The 24,466-nt window shown below is 36.6% G+C and overlaps 5 protein-coding genes across 9 annotated transcripts; 4 read left to right on the top strand and 1 right to left on the bottom strand.

Annotated features, from left to right (window-relative positions):
- Positions 1 to 5,847: 5,847 nt before the first annotated feature.
- Positions 5,848 to 9,550, top strand: LOC145740086 (uncharacterized). Its single transcript, XM_081995437.1, has 2 exons — positions 5,848 to 9,136; positions 9,198 to 9,550. Exons 1-2 carry the CDS (start codon positions 8,339 to 8,341, stop codon positions 9,483 to 9,485), a joined length of 1,086 nt encoding a protein of 361 aa, XP_081851563.1. The 5' UTR covers positions 5,848 to 8,338; the 3' UTR covers positions 9,486 to 9,550.
- Positions 9,551 to 10,416: 866 nt separating this feature from the next.
- Positions 10,417 to 13,964, top strand: Sans (SAM_USH1G_HARP domain-containing protein Sans). Of its 3 annotated transcripts, none has more exons than XM_081995210.1 (8): positions 10,417 to 10,468; positions 10,583 to 10,664; positions 11,980 to 12,123; positions 12,184 to 12,463; positions 12,521 to 12,802; positions 12,992 to 13,299; positions 13,485 to 13,600; positions 13,655 to 13,964. In XM_081995210.1, exons 2-8 carry the CDS (start codon positions 10,642 to 10,644, stop codon positions 13,906 to 13,908), a joined length of 1,407 nt encoding a protein of 468 aa, XP_081851336.1. In that variant the 5' UTR covers positions 10,417 to 10,468; positions 10,583 to 10,641; the 3' UTR covers positions 13,909 to 13,964. The 3 variants fall into 3 exon arrangements, with proteins under 3 accessions (XP_081851336.1, XP_081851304.1, XP_081851392.1); XM_081995266.1 differs by lacking the exon at positions 10,417 to 10,468 and adding an exon at positions 10,475 to 10,493; XM_081995178.1 differs by having other exon boundaries at positions 10,425 to 10,664.
- A 15-nt stretch (positions 13,965 to 13,979) lies between these two features.
- Positions 13,980 to 16,394, top strand: LOC145740045 (uncharacterized). Of its 2 annotated transcripts, none has more exons than XM_081995373.1 (5): positions 13,980 to 14,606; positions 14,666 to 14,862; positions 14,917 to 15,140; positions 15,191 to 15,374; positions 16,146 to 16,394. In XM_081995373.1, the coding sequence occupies exons 1-5, from the start codon at positions 14,144 to 14,146 to the stop codon at positions 16,362 to 16,364; spliced, it is 1,287 nt and encodes a 428-aa protein (XP_081851499.1). In that variant the 5' UTR covers positions 13,980 to 14,143; the 3' UTR covers positions 16,365 to 16,394. The 2 variants fall into 2 exon arrangements, with proteins under 2 accessions (XP_081851499.1, XP_081851507.1); XM_081995381.1 differs by having other exon boundaries at positions 13,981 to 14,606; positions 14,932 to 15,140.
- Positions 15,376 to 15,911, bottom strand: Mpp6 (M-phase phosphoprotein 6). Its single transcript, XM_081995467.1, has one exon. It carries the CDS (start codon positions 15,825 to 15,827, stop codon positions 15,396 to 15,398), a length of 432 nt encoding a protein of 143 aa, XP_081851593.1. The 5' UTR covers positions 15,828 to 15,911; the 3' UTR covers positions 15,376 to 15,395.
- An 843-nt stretch (positions 16,395 to 17,237) lies between the features above and the next one.
- On the top strand, positions 17,238 to 24,337 carry Usp16-45 (ubiquitin specific protease 16/45). Of its 2 annotated transcripts, none has more exons than XM_081994448.1 (10): positions 17,238 to 17,405; positions 17,527 to 18,011; positions 18,415 to 18,697; positions 18,760 to 18,996; positions 19,058 to 19,247; positions 19,392 to 19,635; positions 19,694 to 19,986; positions 20,044 to 20,206; positions 22,135 to 22,410; positions 22,651 to 24,337. In XM_081994448.1, exons 2-10 carry the CDS (start codon positions 17,535 to 17,537, stop codon positions 23,062 to 23,064), a joined length of 2,577 nt encoding a protein of 858 aa, XP_081850574.1. In that variant the 5' UTR covers positions 17,238 to 17,405; positions 17,527 to 17,534; the 3' UTR covers positions 23,065 to 24,337. The 2 variants fall into 2 exon arrangements, with proteins under 2 accessions (XP_081850574.1, XP_081850662.1); XM_081994536.1 differs by having other exon boundaries at positions 18,415 to 18,691.
- Positions 24,338 to 24,466: the final 129 nt, after the last annotated feature.

Genomic DNA, 24,466 nt, shown 5'->3' on the forward strand with positions numbered 1-24,466 from the left:
ATTTAATTTTAATTAATTTTTTGATTTAATGTGCTATAGTTATTTTTTCTCCATAATGAGCTTTGTTCACCTATTTAACTTTGTTAATTTCACTATTTCGTCATAACATGGGTCTCTCTGTCTCTCCCCTTGTAAAAAGACAGTAGTCACATTGGTCGACTGATTTGAGCTCCTGAAGATGGTCATTTATGTGACCGAAACTTGTTGAGCAGACCTTACCATCTAAGGTCATAATAAAGTATTGTGGAGAAGACTGTTTGTCATTTCCTTCCTTTCGTACTCCTGCGACTCCACTGAAAGAATATGGACTACTACTTCTTTCTCAATCGCAAATATGTTTGCAATTGAAATAACGACGGTAAATTACTTTTCCCGACAACTTGATGGAACAAATAATTGCACTCATATGAATAACAAAATAAGTATTCAATAGTTGCAGAACTTGGTTAGCATATTGTGTTGCTGTAACGTGACGATCACGTCACAACTGTCAAATTATGCTAATGTATTTCTACTATAAATTGTTTATTTCCGCTGCGTCATAACTGTCAAAAACACTAACGCGTTACTGGATTAAAGTAAAACCAAACCACAAAAGAAAAGGAAACTTATCTCCGCTGCAAAGGAACGGTCGTACAAGCGACAATACTTAAAAATCACTGAAAGAGTAAACGAAGAGTGATTTGAGTTTGTCGGTCAAGAGGAAGTCAAGATGCTCAAACTCAAAACTTCATCAGTAGTAAACAAAAGAAAAAAACAATATAAAGATTACTCGTACTTCGGACTACTAAATTATAGAAAACCCCATGTGCCTGTTACCTCAACACTTTCAAGTCGACTTAAGCTAAGTTGATGTTTGAATGTGACAGATCAGGTGCAAAAGAACACAATCTAAACTAAACTTAGATATCTAAGCTGTCCTTAAACTCAACTTAGCCAATGTTGGGGAAATGGACATAGAGAAGAAATTGAACCGTAACAAATGAACCTAAAATGTAAATTCTTGATAATTGACTTGAGAGTCAAAAATTTTACTTTTAAGTCCAATTTCCCAGTTGTTTTTGCTTTCTTAGATTGACTTGACATGAACTTGAAATGTGACTATCAAGGCAATTTTCATAATTTGTCAGTTTAGGCTAATTGATCATATTGTACATATAGGTGTGGTAATTCCAAAACCGACAATAGGAAAACCGTGTAACGGACAGAGAAACGTAGATAATTGCATGCGCGGGACAAAGACAGAAAACGAAAAACATATCAAGTAGGCCATATTTTCAGTGCGCTGTTGCCAAAATCTAGCACCGTCGACAAAATTAATTTTGTTCTTGAATTATTCCATGGAAAACATTATAAATCTAGATCTCCATCTTAAATAGGAGGCCATGAAGACACAAAATTTGACATTTGATTAAAAGCTATTTCAAATATCCAAAATAATCATCCAAGAACAAAATTAATTTTGTCGACGGTGCTGGATTGTGGCAACAGCGCGCTGAAAATATGGCCTACTTGATATTTTTTTCGTTTTCTGTCTTTGTCCACCGCATGCAATTATCTACGTTTCTCTGTCAGTTACACGGTTTTCCTATGGCCGGTTTTGGATTTACCACACCTGTATATAAATACAAATGATTGAGAAAGAGCTATAAATAAAAAACAATTAAAAGGAGTATTAACAAAATATTAATACGAGCTAACAAAAAGATTTATTGAATAAAAATAACATAGCACTCACAGGAGCATTCAAAGAAAGAAGGACCTGTTGGAAATAGCGGTCTCATATACTGTAGCATATAATTTTCCGCTCATTTTAGGGACACCCCGTATATAACTTTCATATATCAATTAACATCCACAAATCAGGTAAAAACTAGTTCTCAATAACCCGAGCAAACCAATGTAGCACATTATTATTCTAAAAAGTTTGGAAAAAACTAATTGTCAGTTGTATAGGCAATACGGCAAACCGAAATCATAGGCACCCTTGCCAATGACAGTGACAGTTGGTTCTGTCGTTAATGGTGGATGTCAACTGAATAATATGCGTCTATTTCTCTCTGTTTAATACAATTTAAGTAGAATGGAACTATACTATGAGACCTATTTGGTTGCCTTTGATAAAATCGTGCATTAACGTAAAACAATTGAAAAATCATGCATTAATGGGACCACCGCCTTCTTTACAAGAAAGCCTAGAATGTGACTTTTAATGGCGGCGTTATCGGATCTTTTTTTGTACACAAACCTATGGAGATGCAGTAGAAAATATGTTTTTTTTTATTTTTTCGTGTAGTTGATTAGAAGTTGTGAGTGAAAAATCAAAGAACGCTTCATTCCTGATCCAGATATGTATAGATATGGCTTTTTATATCCAATAAAGTCCAGCCAAAGCAAGTTTGGTTAGAACCCTTTGTCTTGGAAAGTAGGAACAAACTAATGTAAAAACTGCTCAATCAAAGAAAATTTGGAAATTCTTGAATCTAGGTAAGCAAAACTGGTAAATGGGTTTTATATTATTACCAAGACCTTTCTTTTAAAATGTAAATGTGCCAATAGAACTTCTAAAAGCTGTCCTGTTTCTTCAGAGTAAACCTTTGTTGCTCTCAAAATGCAGGCGGTCTCAAAATGTAACTCACATAAGTCACATACCAATGTATGTAAGAGGCAATAAGTTTTACTGAATGAGAAAGCATATTGTACTTACCACTGAGTATTGTGTTGGAGTAAAATCATTCCACTTCAAAGCTTTCAACCACTGTTGGGTTCGAGCAGGGTCTTTTGGAAAGTAAAAGACTGACACTTTTGGGCCTTTCACCAAATTGCTTTTAGAAATTTGGCAAACAACCAGTGGACGGCATATTGTAGAGGCAATAGAATTTAAGTTAAAAAACCAACCACAAATTATAGAACAATGAAGGAACAATAACAATAGTGATAACACAATAAAATGAACACAAACTACACTTTCACTAGAACAATAAACATATAAACAACAATATATAATAGCAAACAAAAATTACTTTGGCAAGTAATCCCAAGTCTTGACTTTAAACCTTAAAAATTAATTTAATCATCCAAAAACTCAATTTCCACAATACAAACAAATGCAAACTGTCAATCCCATATTTCGGCCATATTGGAATTTTTGGCATGCACCTTCTTGGCTTTCTTGTACAGAGGGCGGTGATGGGACTCATTAATAAACGATTTTGTATCCGTTATCGTCCATTAAAAAAGCTGTTAATACGTAGTCGACGGAAAAATAAATTTCTGAATAGGTTATTTTAATAATATTCCCATTGTGTAAACTAGCGTCAAAATAATTAATCTTAGATTGACCAGATGGAATAATTCTTACATTAACAAAACCATTGCTATACTTGAGCTTTATAGAGAAGTAAGACAACATCCGAGCACATAATTCTACCATGTCAAACGGCAATAAATCACTGCAGCAACTATCCGAAAGCGCTAATTATTAGTTAATAATAATAAGCGAGATTGCGTAATTAGAAAAGACCGATAAATCGCGGTAAAACTGACGGTTTCCAATAAGCTACTTAAATGGATGCGTACCGGAGTAAACGATGAAGAATTGATACCTATGGCAATATGAAGTTAGTCTTTTCTCTTAACTAGGATTGGATGAACTTTGGTAAGTTATAGTTTTACACTTTATCACTACCGTATGTGGTATAGGTTGGACGGTTTTAATTAAAACCCAGCTCGTGTCTGTTCGACCGATGAACGTAACAAGAATCGACTCAGCTCAGCTAAGGTCAATAACTAATAAGGAAAACGCTTTAAATTAATCTAGTGCCAAGTTAATATAATGTAATAACCCGCTAGCTACGTATCACGTTTCTAAACTAGCTGAAAAAAAATCCACAAATCGCACGCCAGTGGGTTATTAAAGTTATATACCCGTATCACTTAATCTGTTATTAATAAAGGCAAAGCTCATTTAAACTGAATTTATGAAGGTGCGCTCCATCTGCATCTGGTTTCCAGATAAGAAACTGTAATTACGTTGATATTGAATCACCGCAATGTACTCTCTATGGTCGAACGGATCTAAGTTTGGCAAACCGACCGGCCCGATCAAAATACCTTCCCACACAACATAATAATAACAATTAAGATATAACAAAACAATTCACCTTGCATAACCCTGATAGAGACACCGCTAAAACCGTTCTTTATCGGCCACGATCGGTCCCAGCTGGAGAATTCCTTTTGACGTCTCGTGTATACCCACACGAATTATGGCCACAATACAATCTTATTAATACCTTGTATCTTATCTAACTAATAGGATCGGCGGTTTATACCAGGGGTGATGGAGAAAGTACGTACAGAGAGAGAAATGGCAACCAAACTTAAAAAAAAGTTCACCAGAAGAAGTTTTGGTTAAGGATCAACAGACAACTGAAAAAATAAATAAATGGGAATGACCAAAAATTACCGACTAATTTCAAAGTCAGGGCACGGTACATAGTGAATAGTGATGCTATAATAGAATCGAACGATGTAACTGATATCGATCGATTAAGAGAGCCCCGAGTGACTGCGAGCCTGACCCGATAAGGTCTCATCAGATTAATAAGTAATTACATCTGGTCTAGCCGAAGCGGTAATCAATTGCTTTAGAATGATTACCTAGAACACAATGTGATAGTAGAAAGAAAGTGCAATAATTGAGGCTTAATTCAAGATGGTGACCATCTGGTATAGACATTTCAATTCACAGATTTTGCTCGTCATTCTAAAGACAATATAATAGTTACTTTTGAAATACAATGATGAGTTTAATAAATATAGTTTTGTTTTAAATTGACGTTTTAAGATAAGAGATACGCCTTCTGGTGGCTATTTTTCTAAAAGTTTTGGCCATACTAGCTGTTATTTCTACGTTAATTTTGATTGGAGCACTGGTTTCATAATTTTATGGTCTTTTCCGCCAAACTAAAGTTGCGATACCGTGTGTAATCAAGAATTAGTTTGTGGTACTGCAACTACAGAAACAAAAAATGTTAGATACAGGGGGTAACAGTAACACTCAGTCGTCTCCACAATAAATGCCCAACATGTTTGGAGCGCAGAAGCAGCTCATCATCAGGGTCTAGAAGAACATGTTGAATGTTAAAAAATTATAAAAAAAAATAAAATAAAAGGAAGCTTACCTAGTAAAAATTACAAAATCATGCCGTCATTCTATAAAAGGGAACAGCAGACCTGGGGTTAAGTGTTAAGGGGAAACTTTTTACAAACCCATTAACGTTTTAAGGATAAAAGATGTAATAATCTGCAAAAATCAATTTTAGTAAAGATATTCAAAAAACAGCGGTCGATCAAGGAACCAAAGTCGAGTCGATCAAGGTTTTTAAAAAGTTTCCCCTTAAAACTTTTTTTTGTATAATTTTTTAACATTCAACATGTTCTTTTAGCCTCTGATGATGAGCTGCTTCTGCGCTTGAAACATGTTGGGCATTAACAAAACGTTCAAGACCTGTTACTGTTACCCCCTGTATCTGTACAGCTCCACTGAGTGAGAATGGACTACTACTTCAATCTAAAAAATGTTAGGTTAGGAACGTGTAGCCTGACTTTAGTTTCAAATGGCGCTGCAAATTTAACTTGAAACTCCAACAGCTCTTTTAACACTTACCACGTTACAAAATTAGGGACTTTGTCAAAAGTTACGATCTATAAATTGACCAATTTTTGTTTACCTACATTTCAATCAATTCCATTGATTTCTGGGCTTGAAGAACAGATTTTCTCTTAAATCTTCAATTTTGATCTTCTCCATTTCAAAGGTGAACCCGAAGAAATGCAATTTAAAGCTAGAACCAGGGCGTAACATAAAACGACCAGTGAACCTAACACCCAGCCCATTTATCCTACTAACAAGCGTCGGCCTAAAGACAATCCGAAATCACTTTTCTCCATCGTTCCGCGGCCAAATTGAAGTTTGAAATATATAGCGCGCGACCACGCCCCCTCTCCATCCAAGTGGTACCTCTGGCCGGCTCCTCCCATCCTCCCACCGAAGATTAAAAACGGAAGAGGCGCGAAGAACGAAGAACGAGAGGGCCGAAACAAAGACGGGGCGTCGGGTAATGGTGCGCGGCCGACGCTTCCCTTTTTTCTTCCTCTTCTTCTTCTTGCTGTTGGTGCCGGCGGCCCAGTAATTGGTAGAAAGGTGAGATATTATTGCTCCGGCACCGATTCGCGGGGTTAATTAAGCTGTATTGGATAAAGAGTAATGGATATTGTAATGCAATATGTCACAATAACAATTTCGCTTAATGGGGAGAACCGAAGCGGCGTTGTTGTTGTTACGTATATTTGAAGATAATGTGAAACTTAAAAGCGATACAGGCCTCTTAAGTTAAGAAACATCGATGAGATTTATTATTGTAGATCGCCTTATTACAATCTTTTTCTTGGAGTCATAAAAATGTTCCCAAGTCATCATGCAGTGATTTTATGTAATTACCAAAACTTCCCAAGAAACTAATAAGCATGTATGTAATTTTATTCAATTCTGTTCTTTTATTAGTCAATTATTCAACGCTTAGCAGCCATTTAAACAATTTTTGTCCACGACCAACCAATAATGTACTAATATTCAGCGTGTTGACAGAAGCTAAATGAAGGTCATATAGCGTCAGAGGGATTAATGAAGAGGAATAATGATCATTATTCCCTCTTGACCTAAAGGTGGTTGCACACCAAGCATAAAACATGGGATATGCGGTATTTCTTGCATGTAGACATCCACTTATGTCTTTGCAATTACTGCTAATTCAGAATACCATTTTCTTAACAAATACACCGCAATAACACAGTACAGGAGTTTGCCAAATCATTAGGTAAATTCTATAATTTATATTTGAAATATTTTTGGTGTATGACCGTCCTTAGTTCTGTGGTTTTTTAAGTTGACATTGACAACGTCAGTGCCCTTGTGGTCGTAGGCGGCAACGCTGGGGGTGCGTTCAGAAATAGGGCTGGTGTGCGCACCGTGGCCTTTGTCACATGCCACCATATAGTTATGTAAATAAATTGTTCACGTGATCCATTTTTTCCCAAATTCTGTCACGACTTGTACACCGACGGCCATTCTAAACGCGATCCTAATCGTATCGAGTTTGACATTTCAGTTGTTATGGCGGATTTGAGAGATTACCTATATTATTTATTATCTACATAAAAGAGTATCAACTTCTAATTTGCCTGCACTTGGCATTAGTGGTAATGGACAGTGGTCGTGGACAAAGTATAGTATTATCCTCGTTTTTTATGGCCATTAATCCCACGGGAGATTTGCGTCCCTCGCCTGCGGCTCGTGACGTAAACATCCCCCTTAGGGATTAATGGCTATCATAAAAAGCTCGTTGAATAATATACTATTTATTTACTAGAAATTTACAACATTTTTAAATCACTCGGATATTCGCTTATTTACAGATGTAAACAAACCAACATCAATGTCACATTGACAGGTTTAATTGAATAAAATATTGTATAAAACACGGTAAAAGAGTATCATTGTACGACACACTTTAAATCTGTTTATTCACTCGTAGAACTTAGTTAGGCCACTCGCTACACTCGTGAGCCTAATTATTGTTCTTTTCGTGAATAAAAAATGGTTTAAGTCCCTTGGTGTATAAATAACTATTAATATCATTACTGTCAAAATAGTTACCGCATTCCATTTGACCGTGCAAAATGAATTTGACGTCACGATGACGGTATTGCTATCTTTGTCATTCATTCAGATGAGATGGACATTTACATTTGACATCTTTGATTTACAAATTTTTAAATTTCCGACTGTTTGTGCTGTTTCCGAGCTGGTCACAAAACTGTCAAATGACTCCACAATAATCTCTTATTGTGAAGAAGGCTGTGAGTTCCTCACTTACCTCTTTTATGATTCCATCCTCCACTACGAGAAAATAAACTTCTATTTCACTTTTAAAAAAAGTAATTGATGCTTAAAAATGTCCTACAACGGCATTTTAAAAAACAGAACTTTTAGATCACGGGAAAAAACGCTCAAGCAAGCAACCACAAAAGATGAGACCTAAGTGAATATGACGTAAAACAGTTAATGTCGTCATTGCCATTTCTCCTGGGACAGTAGATTTCTCACGTGTGGCACCGCTGATTACATAAATAAATATAGGTTAATTTTTATAGTAATTATACCTTAGGGCTTAGAACCTCATACATTCGTAATAACACGACATTAGTCCATATCACTTAATTTACCACACCATTCATTTAGCTATAGTTGATACAGCCTAGTGTGTAGTTCACCATGAATTTAAGTATTCCTAAATTTGTAAGATATGCCATAATAATCGGTTTATTTTTTGAACATCTTTATGCGTCCTACAATTTGTACATCATCATTTACATACCTACTAAAGTCAGGCCAACAATATACATAATTGATACCACAGCTCGGACTTTGTTAATCTCATCTATTGCAATTAGTATAGCAGTTTTCGATGGATCTCCGAACAAATTCAAGAAAGCACTACAGAATTTCACGGAAGATGACGAATTAAAACGAAAATATAGTTACATAAGAATATTGTACGTGTTTTTAGTTCTAACTGTCCTGGTTCATAATTGTTTCGTGAAAATTTTCATATACGGCTGGGTCTATTACATGTACGATTGGACGCAGGATGTTCAACTTCTTATTTACAGTTTCACTATATACAGTTTTGTGAAAGTGCTTGACGATGTTTCAAACAAGTTCTCTGTACTGAACTATCATTTGCGTGACATTGGAAATGTTATCAAGACAAAAAACCGTGTGGAAAATGGCAGCGAATGGGACGTGAATAATATGATACTGAGAAAACAAATAGTGAAAAGTACACAATGTATTGCAATGAGATATAACACGTTGTATAAGAGTATTGAACAAATCAACGACCGTTTTGGATCTATTATGATAGCGTCAGTTATGTACTTAATAGTGTCCAAGTTGTTTTCCATTACTGTCACCGTACATTACGTGATTAACCGAGCAAACATGGTAGATACGATTTCAAACTTTTTCCAAGCCCTTATGATTTTTGTTTTAAATTTTGTGATGTTTGTGGTAAGACAACGCGACATTTTGATACGTAAAGCCATCAGTTGAAAATTATTTTTGTTTTTAGATGAATACATTTTATTTAGCCTCAGCGGGAAACAGAATCGATGTGGAGATATGCAAAAGCAAAAAGGCTTGCTTCAACAATATTAGCAAATATTTAGAGTTTAGTAAAGTGGACGACAATCAAATTCCCACGGCCTTTTTGCAACTGCACGATCAAATACAATCTAAACATGTTTCGGTCAGTGCGGCTGGTTGTTTTGAAATTAATTTGAACCTAATTGGTTTAGAGTGTTCTGTTTTAATCACTTTGGGTATTTATGCACTAGAATTCTTGCTGTATTATTCGTAAAATTGATAAATCAATCAAAATTAGTTTTAGTTTTGATTAAATAGCCTATAAATTTATCAATGTTACACCAGAATAGTTTTATTGTATCTGGTCCCAGGACATGTGGCAGTGACGACATTAACTATTTCGTCATACTGAAACTCACTTTTGTCTTAGATTAGCACTTTCTTTGATATTTTATGGTTGCCGACTTGAGCGTGATTTAAAAGACTTTATTTTTGTTAAACCAGACATCCAACGAGGTGCGTTTGTGGTAAAAATTTCAAGCCTCTAACTTGAATCGTTTCTGAGATATTCAAGAAAAACGACAAAAAACTAAAGTCAACTTTGAGGACCTCTAGCGACCAATCCGTACAACATTCAATAGCTTTCTTTTGTTATATGGTGTGTGTATACAGAATGTTTCAAATAAGCGAGTTTCTTGGAAAATTGCACAAAAATTTACCTAAAAGTAAGTTTTTCTGAGACGACTGTCAAGTTTTGGAAAAAGGAGGCAAAACGATACATAATAATGACATTGAAACCAATTTAGCTGGTTGCATACATCAAGGTTAATAAAAAAGGAATTTCTGTTCAGTAAAATACAGTGGAACCATCTGTTGTTAATACATAAAATGTAGTACCGGCTACTGCTAAAGTTGTGTCGTTCCCTCCTAGATGACTCTGCCACTACACCCTATAAAAACCTTACTTAAGTTAGAGAGAGACACACACATTTTTCTACTCTACAAAATTGGAAATCAAACAAAGACAGCAACATTTTGATCGCAAACTAGTTTGGTAGTACCGTTCCGAGTCGCTGAACTGAAGCGGTATCCGTTGGGCGACGTTGCCAATGTTGCCCATAAAGGTTTCAATCCGTTCACTGTTTCGAAGTGTGCAATTGTGTGGAAATGATCGTACTCAGCTTACATGTGGCAACAGGATACTCCAAATACCATTTAATTGTTTTAGGCCCATGATATAGGACGCGGTGATGGCAGGTGAGCGATTACCTGAATCGATGAGGTACTTTAAACGGTTATCTATAATCCGCAAGAACAATAACATTTTGCGATAAGCGGTTGGTTAGTGCGCTGATTTAGTTTCTTACTCAGATTTTCACTATTTCGTGCCGTAAATCCTGATGACCCAGTGAAAAAGTACCATTTAGAGGATGTCAACGGACAGATTTCACAAGTGAGTACTGTATTTCTATGAAAAATTGGTGAGGTCAAGGTTATTAAAGAGTGTTTTGGTTTGATGTCGCTGATTTAACAATTTTTCCGGTTGTTTAAAAAAAATCTGTCACTATATGATTGAATATTACAAGTTCAAGTACTTAGGCGGTAATTTTCTTGAATCATCATTTGGGCAATTTTATATCATACAACACACAGTTTTATCAACGCAATCTCAGAGAGTGTCAATATAATCCGTGTAATCGCAAAGCAAATTCGTGCAGAAAATTGTTTATTTAGTTTGCGTAAATAGAGAAAAATTACGTCACAATTAAAAGCACAAATTAACATGATCTCTAATTCAGGGTTTATCTCAAGTTTTTCTCTCGATAGATTACTAACTATTCAATTTTTGGTACTTTCTACGACTAACAAATCGAGAATTGCAGCTGCTCTATCAGTCTTAATATGTGCTATATTAATGACAATATTGTTAAAATAGACGCAATCGCTTTTTTAGAAAATATACCGAAAAAATACTTACGCGTCTGTGGGTTTTCGCTATTTAATAAACCAAGTCAAGCGAAAATTCGCCGACTAAGAAAACCGCAAAATTGTAAAAGTTCAGAAATAAGCTTTATTCAATTATTATACATATAATAGCAAATTTTCATCACTTTTCTATCTACTGTCATATATGAAGGACATCTGGATAGATAGTTTTACACGGTTGCTGAAATATAAACACTCAAAAGTTACGAGTTATTTAAGTGTCAATTTGACAACATTGTAAAAAATTGATAGGTACTATATTTTGAATCTCTCATTAACTGTGAAGTTATGTTAATACCTAACTTTTAATGAAACTTAAAACTGTCGAATTCATATTTCGAAAAATGGAGACCATCTTTACAATAAGGTGAACAAAAGGAAATTATACAGGGTGTTTCACTTATGGAACTGCACATGTGGATATACTATCATTTCGACATTTGACTTATATGACTAGCTGTGTAGACTTTAGTAAATAGGTATTTCAAATGCTTTCTCCAGTCTGGTTTGAAGTGTACATATATTGTAAGCCATAACATCCTGTATATTGTAACTTTTTCAGACTTCTGAGAGCTATATTATTTTCACTGAATTGAAAAGAATATTAGTTTGATTTATTTTTTTAATCCTAGTAGGTATTTGGTAACCGTACTAGTTTTAAACTGATTTTTACACAAAAAAGACTGGTAATATGTATCAACATTTTTCCTCTATTGAAAATGTCCTTTATTTATATACTGTTAAAATTAACTTGACTCTTCAATATTTTTTTTCGTTTTTAGAGCTGCTGAAGATGGAGTTCTCGAAATACTCAAAGAGGCTACCAGCAGGGACTGCAACGGTCGCGATGAACGTGGAATGACCCCAACCCTGTACGCGGCCTTTCACGGCCACTTGGAGGCTCTGAGACTGCTGTGTGGCCGGGGGTATTTATCCTCCAACTTTTTCTAGTAGTAACTCTAAAAAAGGAACTAAAATCACAACAGGGGAGAGCCCGACAAAGCTGACTTATACGGCAACACCGCTTTGCACTTGGCAGCCACTCAAGGTCACATGCGCATTGTCACTTTTTTGGTCAATTTTGGCGCGAACATTTTTAACACGGACATTGATGGAAGGACCCCCCAAGAGGTGGCCGGCATCTACAACCGTGACGATATTTTGCGTTTTCTGGATGGAGTGACGGCCAAATTGGAAGCGAGCGACAAAAAGAAGGCCAAAGCCATGAAGGAGAAAGCAAAGGAGAACGCCAAAAAAATTGCCAAAGTATTGTTCTTCCGTTATACAGTTTAAACCGGTTTTAATTGAAACACTGAATTGCAGAATTATGCCAAACACAAGGCGAAAATGGAACAGATGCAGGAGAAAATGGAGAGGAGACAGACCAAAGACTATAGACCGTCTATGATTAATACTATAAAGGCGCGGATAAAAAGTGGATCAATGTCGAATTTGTCCAATTTACCTCCCGAAAGGAGGAATACTTACAGTAATTTGGTGATGAGAGGGACGGTTAAAGGTGACAAAGCTATGGGAACGGTTCAAAGGCGGATTCTAGCTAGTAAAAACAACAGACTGGGAGGCCACAATGAGGACGATTTTAAGGTATCAAAACTTGTTTTACCTTCAAAAATAGTATTGTTAGATAAATAGAACTGCGTTACTTATCTGGGAACAAAATAAATCCTACGAACAGAACATTTTGCTTTTCTAGGACTATTTGCAGGCAGTATAATGCTCACGTATGAACCCATTTTCTGAACATAAATATCGAAACTTCTGCTTATTCCTTAGGTAACCACCATCGAAAAAGGTAAAGCGTCAATCTCTAAAATATCGGGAATTCGGCGCGATTCCGAGGTTTTGTTCGGGGGTACTCTACAACGATCCGCCTTCGATTCCCACCAAAGGGGGCGATTGGACGGATTGTTCAACGAAGCCGAACAAGTTGCTCCAAAAGCGCCTCCTCCACCCACAAACGGTCTAATTAGAAGCGTTTCGCAGCCGGACTTTTTGGCCGAACTTCAAAATAACGGCGATAAAACGGTTCAGGAACCTTCCAGTATTTTTGTACGGCCCGGTATGGGTAGTATAGTAATCAGGTAAGATTCTCTTGAATGCTAGTAAAGACAATACAATCATGTAATTGGAGGAACTACCAGTTTAAAATTACAACTTTACATATTCGCAGCCTGGCTATCATTAAGAAATACCCTCTGGATAGACATATATCACTCAAAATTCAATGTTTTCTGAAAAAAATAATAATCACAGTCAAAAATTCCAGAAAAAGCTTAAACTCCTTCGGATCCTTCTACCAAACCGGCAATCGACCTGAAGAAAGTTCGATCGGGTCGGGTGAAAGTTACACCCATCCAGCAATGACGGACGATGAGTTATCAGGTGTGTTATGATTTTAAAAGAAAATAAAAAAATATGTAACGGAGCTTATTATAGACGCAGACTCGGAGGAAGAGGAAGACACTCCGAACGCTCCTCTGGAGAGATTCCTCACCGCTTTCGGACTAAGCGACTACTTGCCGCGATTCGAGGAGCAAAAAATCGACTTGGAAACGTTGCTGATCCTCACAGAAGCCGACCTTAAAAGCCTCAACTTGCCCATCGGTCCTCACCGGAAGCTGGTGAATGCCATCAACGAGCGGAAAGCAGCCTTGGAAAATCCTGGTGAAGTCACTGACAGCGCTCTGTGACGTTTTGAATTTAATTTATTTGTATAGCTGATAACCAATAAACGTTCATAAAGTGACTTTGACCCATTTTGATAAACATGCTTCAGTCAAAATGGTCAGGAACCGCCTGAAACAGTCGGTTCTCAGTTTTTTGTTGCTCTACTCCTTATTCCTGTACATCACTTTGTCCTTGAAGCAATTCCACCAGTTCTACCAAATTCACAGCGAGTTTATGCGATTCGTCGCCACGTAAAACATGGACCTGGACGAAGACTCTTTAGATGCGGAATTCAAGAAATTACTGTGCATAATTCGGCAATATATCCCTTACATAAATTCAAATTCCTGTTTGTCGCAGTGTCGACTTTGGTTGGAGAAACTGAGCAGCACTGAGAATGATAAAGAGTCGCGCAACTGGTATTTAGGAGAGCTTTGCAGACAAATTCAAGCAAACAGGCTCCACCCTCCGTTCACTGACGCCCCTCCAAGTGGATGCTTAACAAAGGAAGAGAAAAGTCAAAAATCTTTCAGGAAAAGTTCAGTAAAGAGTGTGAAGAATGGTAGTGACCAAACAGTAGACAGTCAGTACTGTTATGGGGATTCTATGGATAATGATACCTCATGGTCCGACTTGTCTGAAGCTAGTGTAAATCAAGGACAACCAATCAAAACGCGCAATAAGAAAAAAACTACCCTTAACAAAGAGTTCAAACAAGCTGGTAATAAAACGTTACACGTCAAAGTTTATTGTCTAAATCTTCTTTTTCCATTACTATAGAAAGCAATTTACCACTGGAATTAGGAAATTTACCACTGGATATGTATTCAAAATTACTGAAAGACACTAACTACATTTCACAAGATTGGAAGAAAACCATAGGAGCTTTACAACTAAGATTATCTGAAATAACACAACAGAACAATGAACTCAAAATAAGCCTTCAAAACATGGAGGAAAACCAACTTAAAGAACAGGTGAGTGTAACTAATGCCTGCTCAGACAAACATCTAGAGCCAAACACGTCTCAGAACCTGAATACACAGGAAATTGCCAAGCTGCAAGAAGCGCATGCCATCAACATACTCCAGTTACGCAACTCACTAAGTGAAGAGTACCAGACAAAACTGGACCGCATTTCCAGGTCATATGAAGACCAACTGGTGGAACTGAAAAGCAAAACTGATCATGTTTTGGCAAGAAAAGACAAGGAAATTTTCAGGCTTTCAGAAATCATCCAGGATCAATGTTTGAGGTATCACAAAGTTTCTGGTCTTACCAAACCTTATACAGAATTTTCTCTAGAATTATGAATGATATTTCTGCCCTGAAAAATCTAATATCCAACTGCTCCTGTGATAAAAAGGTGCATGTACTAAAAAAATGTGTGTCAAAAATGGAAAAAAGTTTTCAGCGATCTGAGAAAGAGTACCTGAAGCAGATTGAACATCTGCGCCAGGAGCTAGACCTCAAAGAAAACACCTTACAGGTATAAAAAAACAATATCTATTCACATAAGTGGTTCTGTCTTTGAAGGTTTTTGAAACTTCTTGTTTTTTTGTTTCTTTGGCCTGAACTTGTTCCCAACTGTATCCACCACTGTTGAATACTCTTTGGCCATTTGTTCGTCGCTCACATCCTTCTCAAGCTTAGTGCCTAGCTCAAAAACAGCCTTATTGTAGTCACTGGCCATCAGTTTCTCTACTTCAGGGTTCATGCCCCCAAAAGACAAGCGACCGTCCACTAAATTACGACAAAAGGTGATACTAGCCTCTCGAAATATAATGTTGGTGTTTTTCCGCATTTCCTCGGAGATTTCATTGCAGTACATTGCCTGGCCCTCAGCATCCTCTTGTTCTTTGAGTGTCTTCTCTTTGGTTTTCTTCATAAATTTCATTTCTAGAACAGACTTGGATAGTTTGACTTTGTTGTCATTTTCCATTTTCGGTGTATTTAGTAAGTTAAAGCAAAAAATACTAATAAAATTATATATTTTTGTTAATAATAGTCAACAAGACAAGCACAGAACAAAAAAGTTGGGTTAGAAAAGTAAACCATTACCATCCATTACACTGTTGCCATATTCGTTGTCTAACGTTTACCTATTTCCATGTTGCTTCTCTTTCTAACGCCTTAAGTGAAAGAGAGAAATAAATTTTGTATACTGTGTTGTTTTGACAGATGATGAACCACAAATACACTGTTGCTTAAATTTAAAATCAAATGGTTTTAAGTTAAATTTTTACAATAATTATTTCAGGTGCAATTGAAATTGCAGAAAGCAGAGTTAATAGCCCAAACCCGGACTGGACAAAAAGAAGAGTTTGAAGAAATACTTAACTCTTTGGAAGTGAAGTACATCAAAATGTTGGAAGCTCATGAACACCAAATTATGAAGATGAAAAAGCAAGATGACGCCAAAATTCATCATTTAACTGAATTGCTAGAAAAACATGGTATACCTTATAGCGAGAATTAAAAATACAGGAATATAAAAACTTTGTAGTAATTCTTATAAAACTTATTGCTCACATCATCAAAAGAAAACACTTAAAGCTCATCATCCCAGTTTTCATCGCTCATGTTCCAGAGTCGTACATCTTTCAAATTAGCCATGTGGACCAGCTCTTGATTTTCCTTAACTTTTTCATCTGAATGTGATGGCTTACAGGGACAATTTGCCACATGGGCTGTCAATATTTCTCTGGTCCTACAACATTTTGTAAATATCACTCTTCTCTATTATATTTTATAATGGATTACAAACGGAAAAAAGTGCATGGCGTTATATGGACAGGACACATAGCTCGGATAGTTTTTTCTGCATCGAATCACATGCCGTTGAAATGAACTCTCCGCCATTTGGTGTGTGGGATTGAATGGGCAAACCATTAATTGTGCTTTTCCTACATCATTTTTAGGCTCATAAGGGTAGGCCCTAAAAAGTTTAACAATCAAATTGGGATAGTTGGGTTAGGTGGCATTATTTTGCCCTTACATTTTGTTGTAGTTTTTGAGGTTTACTACACCCAGTCCAGCTTCAAAAATAAAAATGTAAACACAGCAAAACAAAACCAAACAACTATCATTTGTAGGTTATGTGAGTTGTTGTTGTTTGTTGTTCTTGCAGCACTGTTGCCAAATTTACTCTTAAAATTAATAAACTCCCAAATGCATCTTTTCCTTTTACTTTTTCAACAGTAAACGAAAAATGACGCAACTAAAACTGAAAATAAATAAAATTTTCATTAAAACTTTGACTTTTTTTGATGTTTTAATGACAGTCAGCTGCCATTTTTTGTCAGCGCTCCATCGTCAAATGTCACTTCCAGATTCCGTCATCCGTCAGTCAAGTTCATTCTTCATTTCATTCATTCTTTTTTTATTCTTCACTCTTCAGTCTTTTCTTGCACTGCCAGACAGAAGATTATCAAAAAACTTAAATAAAATCGCTGGTTTAAATCGTTTTATCAGTGAAAATTCGAAGAGTTCCACTGAACCTATCAAGCGACATACCAGAGTAAGTTTTGTTTGGTTCTGTTTCAATGTTCTACATTGGAAAATTTTGCCCAGTCACAACGTGTATTGTGTTGGGTCTGAAGGGTTATTTTTACAAATTAACATTTTACGATTTTCCTCAGTTACTAGAATGACGAAAAAGAAACACCACAACAACTCCGCGAGTCCAGACTGGACGTCCGAGTCGGGCGATGAAAACCAGAACAATTCCGAATGCAATCACATCAGCAAAGCCCTGGATTTTCCCAAGGTGAAACGGCTGGTATCCAAGTCGGGGCTGTTGCTCGAATGCCAAGAGTGCAAGAAGCAAGAACCACTGGATATGCCTGATATAGAGCTGGACAGATCATTGTGGTTGTGCTTGAGGTGCGGCAATCAAGCTGGTGGAAGGGCCAACTGTAGACATGCTCTGGATCACTATAACAAACCGCATTCGGATAGTCACGCGGTTTGTGTAAACACCACCACTTGGAGTATTTGGTGCTATGACTGTGATAATGAGGTTAATGTTTCGCGTAAGAAGAAACTGGATGAGGCAGTTGAGTTTTTAAAGAAGCAGAGTCCTTCCATTAAAGAAAACAAACCAATTGTGGATTATTCATCTAAGGTAAGATATCATCAGTAAGGAATAATAAAGAAATGCTAATATTAAAGTACTTAATTTTGATTAGGTATTTGAACCCTAGATCTTAAAAAACGGGTGCAATGGTAAATACAGGGCTCTATAAATGAGTATTAACAGAATCATATAGTAAACAAATCAAATTAAAGATCTAATTATTGAATATTTTTTTGTGGAAGACATTCAATTAGATATTTACACTTTCTAAATGTTATCAATAGACAAGAATGAAACCAATATTGCATGTGCCCTTCCTTATCATAATAAGTTGATGAGGGTAAATTGGCACCAAAAGAACTGTATACTGTATGTCCATATTTACTGTTAAGTTTATTTCTATAATATTTTTACCAAACTGGATCAAACCAAATTTTTTTTTTCTTGTCAGGTAAACGACTCAAGCTACCAACTTCCTAATTGTACTACCAGTACTGGAGCTTTTCCAAAAACAACCAGTACATACTCATCTAATCTACCCAGGGCCAGAGGACTGACAAATCTAGGAAACACTTGTTTTTTCAACTCAGTAATGCAATGTTTAGGTCAAACGCCCTACTTGGTACAGCTGCTGGACGAAACGGCCAAATCGCAGCATTTTCAGTTACCCGGTGGTCAGTTGAAACTGAAGGACAAGGACGAGGTTATGTCTTTACCGCCCTTAGAAGGTTGGAGTTAGTTGCTTGCCCTCTTCGTTTTGCGATAAAACATGGCAACAGTGTTGATTTAATTTCAGGCGATACTGAGACTTGGCGACAATTAACACAAACTTTGACGGAAACGCTGCACGAATTGCAAAGTGGCAGATCCGAAGTGTACAATCCAAGGCATTTGTTTAGCCGTTTGACTGGGCGAATGCCGCAATTTGGCGGTGGGGATCAACATGATGCACATGAACTGTTGAGGCATTTGTTAGAAGCCGTGAGGGAGGAGGATCAGCGCAGGTTTAAAGCAATTATTTTAGAGAAATTAGGTTAGTTGTGGGTGGATGTTTCAGCTAAAAGAAAATGCTCTCATGTTTGGTTTTTTTAAAGGTTTTAACAAAAAAACCGACCCCAACACAGTGGAGGAGGAACAGAAACAAGTGGTTAAGTTTTATGGTCAGCAAGTGTCAGAAATGCTGCTGGCCACCGAGCAGGTGTTTCGCGGCGCTTTGGTTAGCATTCTACAGTGTCAAGTTTGCTATCATCTGTCTCATAGGGAGGAGAAGTTCCTAGATTTAAGGTAACTCTTTGAATTGCAATACATTGTAAATTACAGCACTGTTCGGCAAAAAGCAGCAAGCTGAAAGCTGTTTTTTTACCAATCACAATTCTTTTTATTTGTTTGTTGTGAATATATGTTTGCATTTTCATTATTTCTTTATAGTTTGCCCATTTCGGAAAAACAAGTGGCGCCGGTATTACGTCGCAAGGCGGAAGACAACGAGGACAATAAACCGTCTAAACACCAGGTGAAAAAAGAGAAAAGAGCCGAACGGAAAAAGAAAAAACAGAAACACAACAAAAACAACAACTTGCTGTTGTGCAACAATGTGCAGGACGCAGACGTGAGCATGGAGAACAAGTCTGATAGCGAAGAGTCCGATGCTGATGTGGAGGACAACGTCGAGGTTTGGTTTGAATGAGTTTTTGTAATCGCAGTTAAGTTAAACCAATGGTGGTTTGCAGGAACAGTGTAGTAACGCTATTCCACTGCCGCCGCCTGGCGAGGATTTCTCTAACAAAGGTAGTGAATCTGGCTATAATTCGGACAAAGTAGACAACAGCAGTCCTGATTCTAATCGGATTAATTCTCCGGGAACGATAAACGTAGACGACAGTGGCGTGCCAAGTCCAACGGCTCTACCTAACGCTTTCAGTAGTTTACATAATAGTCCGGCGTCCAGCGAAACTAATGTAGACATGGGCAGTCCTTTGCAAGAATCTACTAGTCCGGATGATGAATTCCAAGTCCAAAATGGGTAAGTAATTTATATTTTGTTGAAGTTTGATGTTTATTTCAGTGACAACTGTTTCAGTACGTACCCTCGAGCTGTGTCCAGGTTGGCTTTCACCGATCGAAACGTCGACCTAAAGGACGTCGATTTGGAGAAATTAAGTCTGCTTAACGATGGCGATTCGAAAAAAATCAACGATATTTATGGAGAAGGCGCGTGCGCTTTAGATCCGACAGCAGAGTTGGTGAGTTTTAATTTGAACAAACCCGTCATACTGTTCTCGCGGAGTGAGTTTACCCGTGCGTCACGAAGGCTACGTCATTTATAATCATATGAATCAAATCAAGTTTTCTTCCACAAACCTGTTGTGTTCATATTATAAAAAAGGGCGTGTCTAAAGCTTCGTCACGTTTAAAATTTTACGTGTATTGTCAGTCAGAAAGTAGAGATCTTTGGCTGCCAATTTGCACTAAAACAACCTTATACCAAAGCAAATCAAAAATATCTTGACCGAAATAACATTTTTTATTTATGAGAAGTCTCCGTTTGGATCATAGAATTCCGTCTAAATTTGAAACCTAATTTATTTACCAAAATTCGCAGAGATGTATCACCAATATGTAGTATTTCTTTAACTTTAAGCTCTTGATTTAGGTTCTGGATGGTTACATGTTTCTCTAAAATAAATACAACAAATTAAAAATTCAATAAGACATTCTGAGTGATGCTGTAGTATCTCATATCTCATTTTCAGGTTGCAATCCACTTATTTTATTTTAAACCCGCTGGAAAACATTTTAGACGCTTATTTTATTTTTTGTGTGACTTTATTATTGATATGTTTGAAGAAATTTTTATGAAAAATCTATAATGCAACCCAAAAATCTCAGTCTCTGGAAACAATGAAATGTTAATAGATGTTTCTTACAAAAGTAGATATATTTTACTATTATTAACATACTATCGTTGTACATATCATATAATGTATTTCGAACATCCATTTTAATGCTTTCAGATAAATCAGTGGTCTTGGCCTGTCGATAACATCTCGATTTACGTTTTCTAGGTGAGAAAATCATAAGATTACTTGCTTGTTTTTTCCGAATCGAATAAACAGTTTTGCGGGAAATTCTCAAAGCAGCTACAACCTTCTAGTATCAAAAAAAATACATCAGTAAGAATATGTAAGGTCTTCAAATTTCTTATTTTCTTCCTGAACAGATGATAAAGCTTCTACAGGTTCTCCATTAGTTTTTTCCAATTCAAAATATTCACAAAGGTTAAGAATTAACTGCCGGGCTGGTCTGTGGAGAATTTTTCCAGGCATTTTCTAAAAAAATACTGTAATAGTAATTCCGAATTTACGAAAAACCAAATGGCTAAATAAAAACCATAATAGACACTCCCACTTTTTTTCAAAACAGGTTAGTAATTGTTCCAGTTTTGGTTAGATCGTGACAGCCGATATAAAAAAAATAATAATATTATGAAAGTACTTACAGAATGTTAAAAGCATAGAAACAATAGCTCTTAAAAGAACTGTGGTGGTGTGGTAAATAGAAAACTTTATAAATGATTAACAACACAAGGAAACGGAAAAGAATTAATAGTAAACAAATCAAATAAATTTCGATGGTTGTCAAACTGTCAATGACTGAAATAGAAGCGCTAATCAGTAAATGTTTTTTATGGAAGACATTCACTTAGACATTTACCCTTTCTGAAAGTGAACAATAGACAAGGATGAAGTCAATAATGCATGTCTACTTCTAAATCACAGGGTGATGACGCACGGGTAAACTCAGACCGCGAAAACAGTAGCAGAGTTTGTAATAGTTGTATTTTTGTTTTTACCCCCAACTTAACAACACACTCTATCGTTGACATAAGAAATTAAACTGACATTTGACCTACTCTCTGCCTCAGGAAATATTGAAATTCGCGCAATTCTTAGATTCATTCTCAAGATTTTTTTAAATATTTTGTGGTTGAACACAAAACTTAGAACAACTTACAGGGTGTCAAATAATTCACCAAGGTTAAGCTTTAAAAATTCAAGCATTACCCAGACTTTTAATGACATTTGACAGGGCCAGGACCCGGCTAAAGTTAACTGCCGTTAAAAGCAGATTAGACTTGCCGAAAAAAAAATGTCTCATTATTATTTTTTAGATGGAGGAAGATGAAGATTACTGCGAATCGAGCGGTGGCAACACGTACGAGGTGACATTAGCGCCGCGTTATCAATGCGAAGAAAACGAATGCTCGGTCGAGTCCTGTCTGAATCAGTTCACCGAGTGCGAATTGATGATGGGCAGCAACAAAGTGGGCTGCGATTTGTGCACGAAACGGAGCGGCAACAAAAAAACTGTCTACACGGACACTTCCAAACAATTGCTCATTTTCAATCCTCCCGCTGTGCTCATTTTGCACTTGAAACGGTTTCAGGTGAGTCATTTTCAACTGACTTCAAAGTTTCATTTTATAAGTGTTTTAACAATTTAATTTCATGGAAATTTTTGTTGGGGATATTATTAGAGCTAGTTGGACGCATGCCCACAGAAAGTCAGGATAATATTCAATTTAACTGTTTGTTGAAAAATTCTATCTTTTCCCTTCATTCATTTTCTTTGTTTTGACTGCATAAATAGTTTCCGGAAAACTGAATGTTCTTTTCATTCTTTTCAGGTTTGCCGTTTCCGTTCTGCCAAAGTATCAAAGTTTGTAAAATTCTCAACGCAATTAGACTTGGGTCCGTTCTGTTCGAAACGCTCACAAAACCTGCCCACGGTGCAACAAGGCCAAACGAAGGTCCTGTACTCATTGTACGGCCTCGTGGAGCACAGCGGTTCGATCCACGGTGGTCATTACGTCGCCTACATCAAAGTGCGCCCGCCGCTAGACGAGAACAGTCCCCGATGGCAGTTTATCCCGAAAAATCAGCGCGAAAAGATTAAAGGTTTGGAACTGGGCGCAGACGGAGAACCCAATCCGCCTCAGGGCAAATGGTACTACATTAGCGACAGTTACGTGTCCGAGGTACCCGAATCGAAAGTACTGGGCGCTCAGGCGTACTTGTTGTTTTACGAAAGACTGCTGTAATAATTCTCCCCGGTCGTTTATAAATATTTTTTATTAGGTTTACCCCCGATTGTGCGTATACATTGATTGGCATTGCGTATTTATGAGTAGATAATTTCTTTTTTTAAATTATGGATTTTTTGTCCGATATTGTCCACCATATGGAGAAAACAGTTAAACGTGGTCCTGGGGGTTGTAGGTATTCACTCACGCTATTATCATTTATGTTAATGGTAAGTCCACATGTGCAACATTTGCTTAAATTCCAGCACAGTAGATAGTTTGTGATTGCTCAAAAACTTTCAGCTTGCTGTTTTTTCTTGACCAATCACAAGCCAACAGTGCAGCGATTTATGCAAATACTGTACATGCGTACTTACCATTAAGACGATTTAATACCAGGAAAACGATACGCTAGATCAAATATTTATTTATTTTACTACATTATATTATTATAGTCAGTTTTACCGGGCAACCCTGTATACACACAGAGTATTTGGTAAATGGTTTGAAATCTAGTTCATCATTTACTTCTACAGTGCGTTTTTTTTAACGCGCAACATAGGATTTCACGTGTTAAATTTTTAAGTCCATGTTAGACCATGTTATTTTGGAACTACAGGTGTAAAACTTGACAAGTGTGTCTTTAGTACCCTGAAGCTTAAGTACAACCACCAATTCGGTCCAAAAAGTGTTTACAAACTAGCAAAAAGTCATCTTCTTTCGAAAAGTTTTATACTCCCTGTATGTATGGTAGGTGTTGTTTTTGATACTGACAGGGCAGATAGCAGGTAAACATACATACAGGGAATATGGAAAGATAAAATATGTTCCAAAAAAAGATGACTTTTTGCTAATTTGTAAACACTTTTTAGACCGAATTGGTGGTCTTACTTAAGCTTCATGGTACTGAAGACATATCTTCCAAGTTTTATACCTGTAGTTCCAAAATAACATGGTCCAACATAAGCTTAAAAATTTAACACGTAAAATCCTATGTTGCGCGTTAAAAAAAACGCACTGTATATAAAATCTTAAAAGGCCTAGTGTGTACAGGGCAGTGATTAAACAGAATGTGAACAGAAAAACTATAAAATTTACTAAGTTCCTCATCGCCCTGTATAATTAAAACCAACTCCTCCATGACCACCTCGTTATGGTGATATAGTATAATAGGGTTGGTACAACCGAAGAGTACCGAGATATTGTGAAATCCGTATTTTCTAATTATTTTACAATAAATTAATTTCGTTTTATCGCTATTTAATTATTTGTCAATAGACAGGAAATTTGACGTTTTGTTTTTTTTCACCCAGTGTGTGTGTAATGTAATAAGGTTATACAAGTTTTGGTTGTTAGTGAAGAAGCACTTATTACCAAATTGAAGGGAAATACCTACCTACAATACGGGAGGATCTACAAG

The sequence above is a fragment of the Ips typographus genome, linkage group LG1 (assembly GCF_016097725.1).
Source record: "Ips typographus isolate SLU linkage group LG1, UJ_Ityp_2.0, whole genome shotgun sequence".
NCBI classification, from domain to species: Eukaryota; Metazoa; Arthropoda; class Insecta; order Coleoptera; family Curculionidae; genus Ips; species Ips typographus.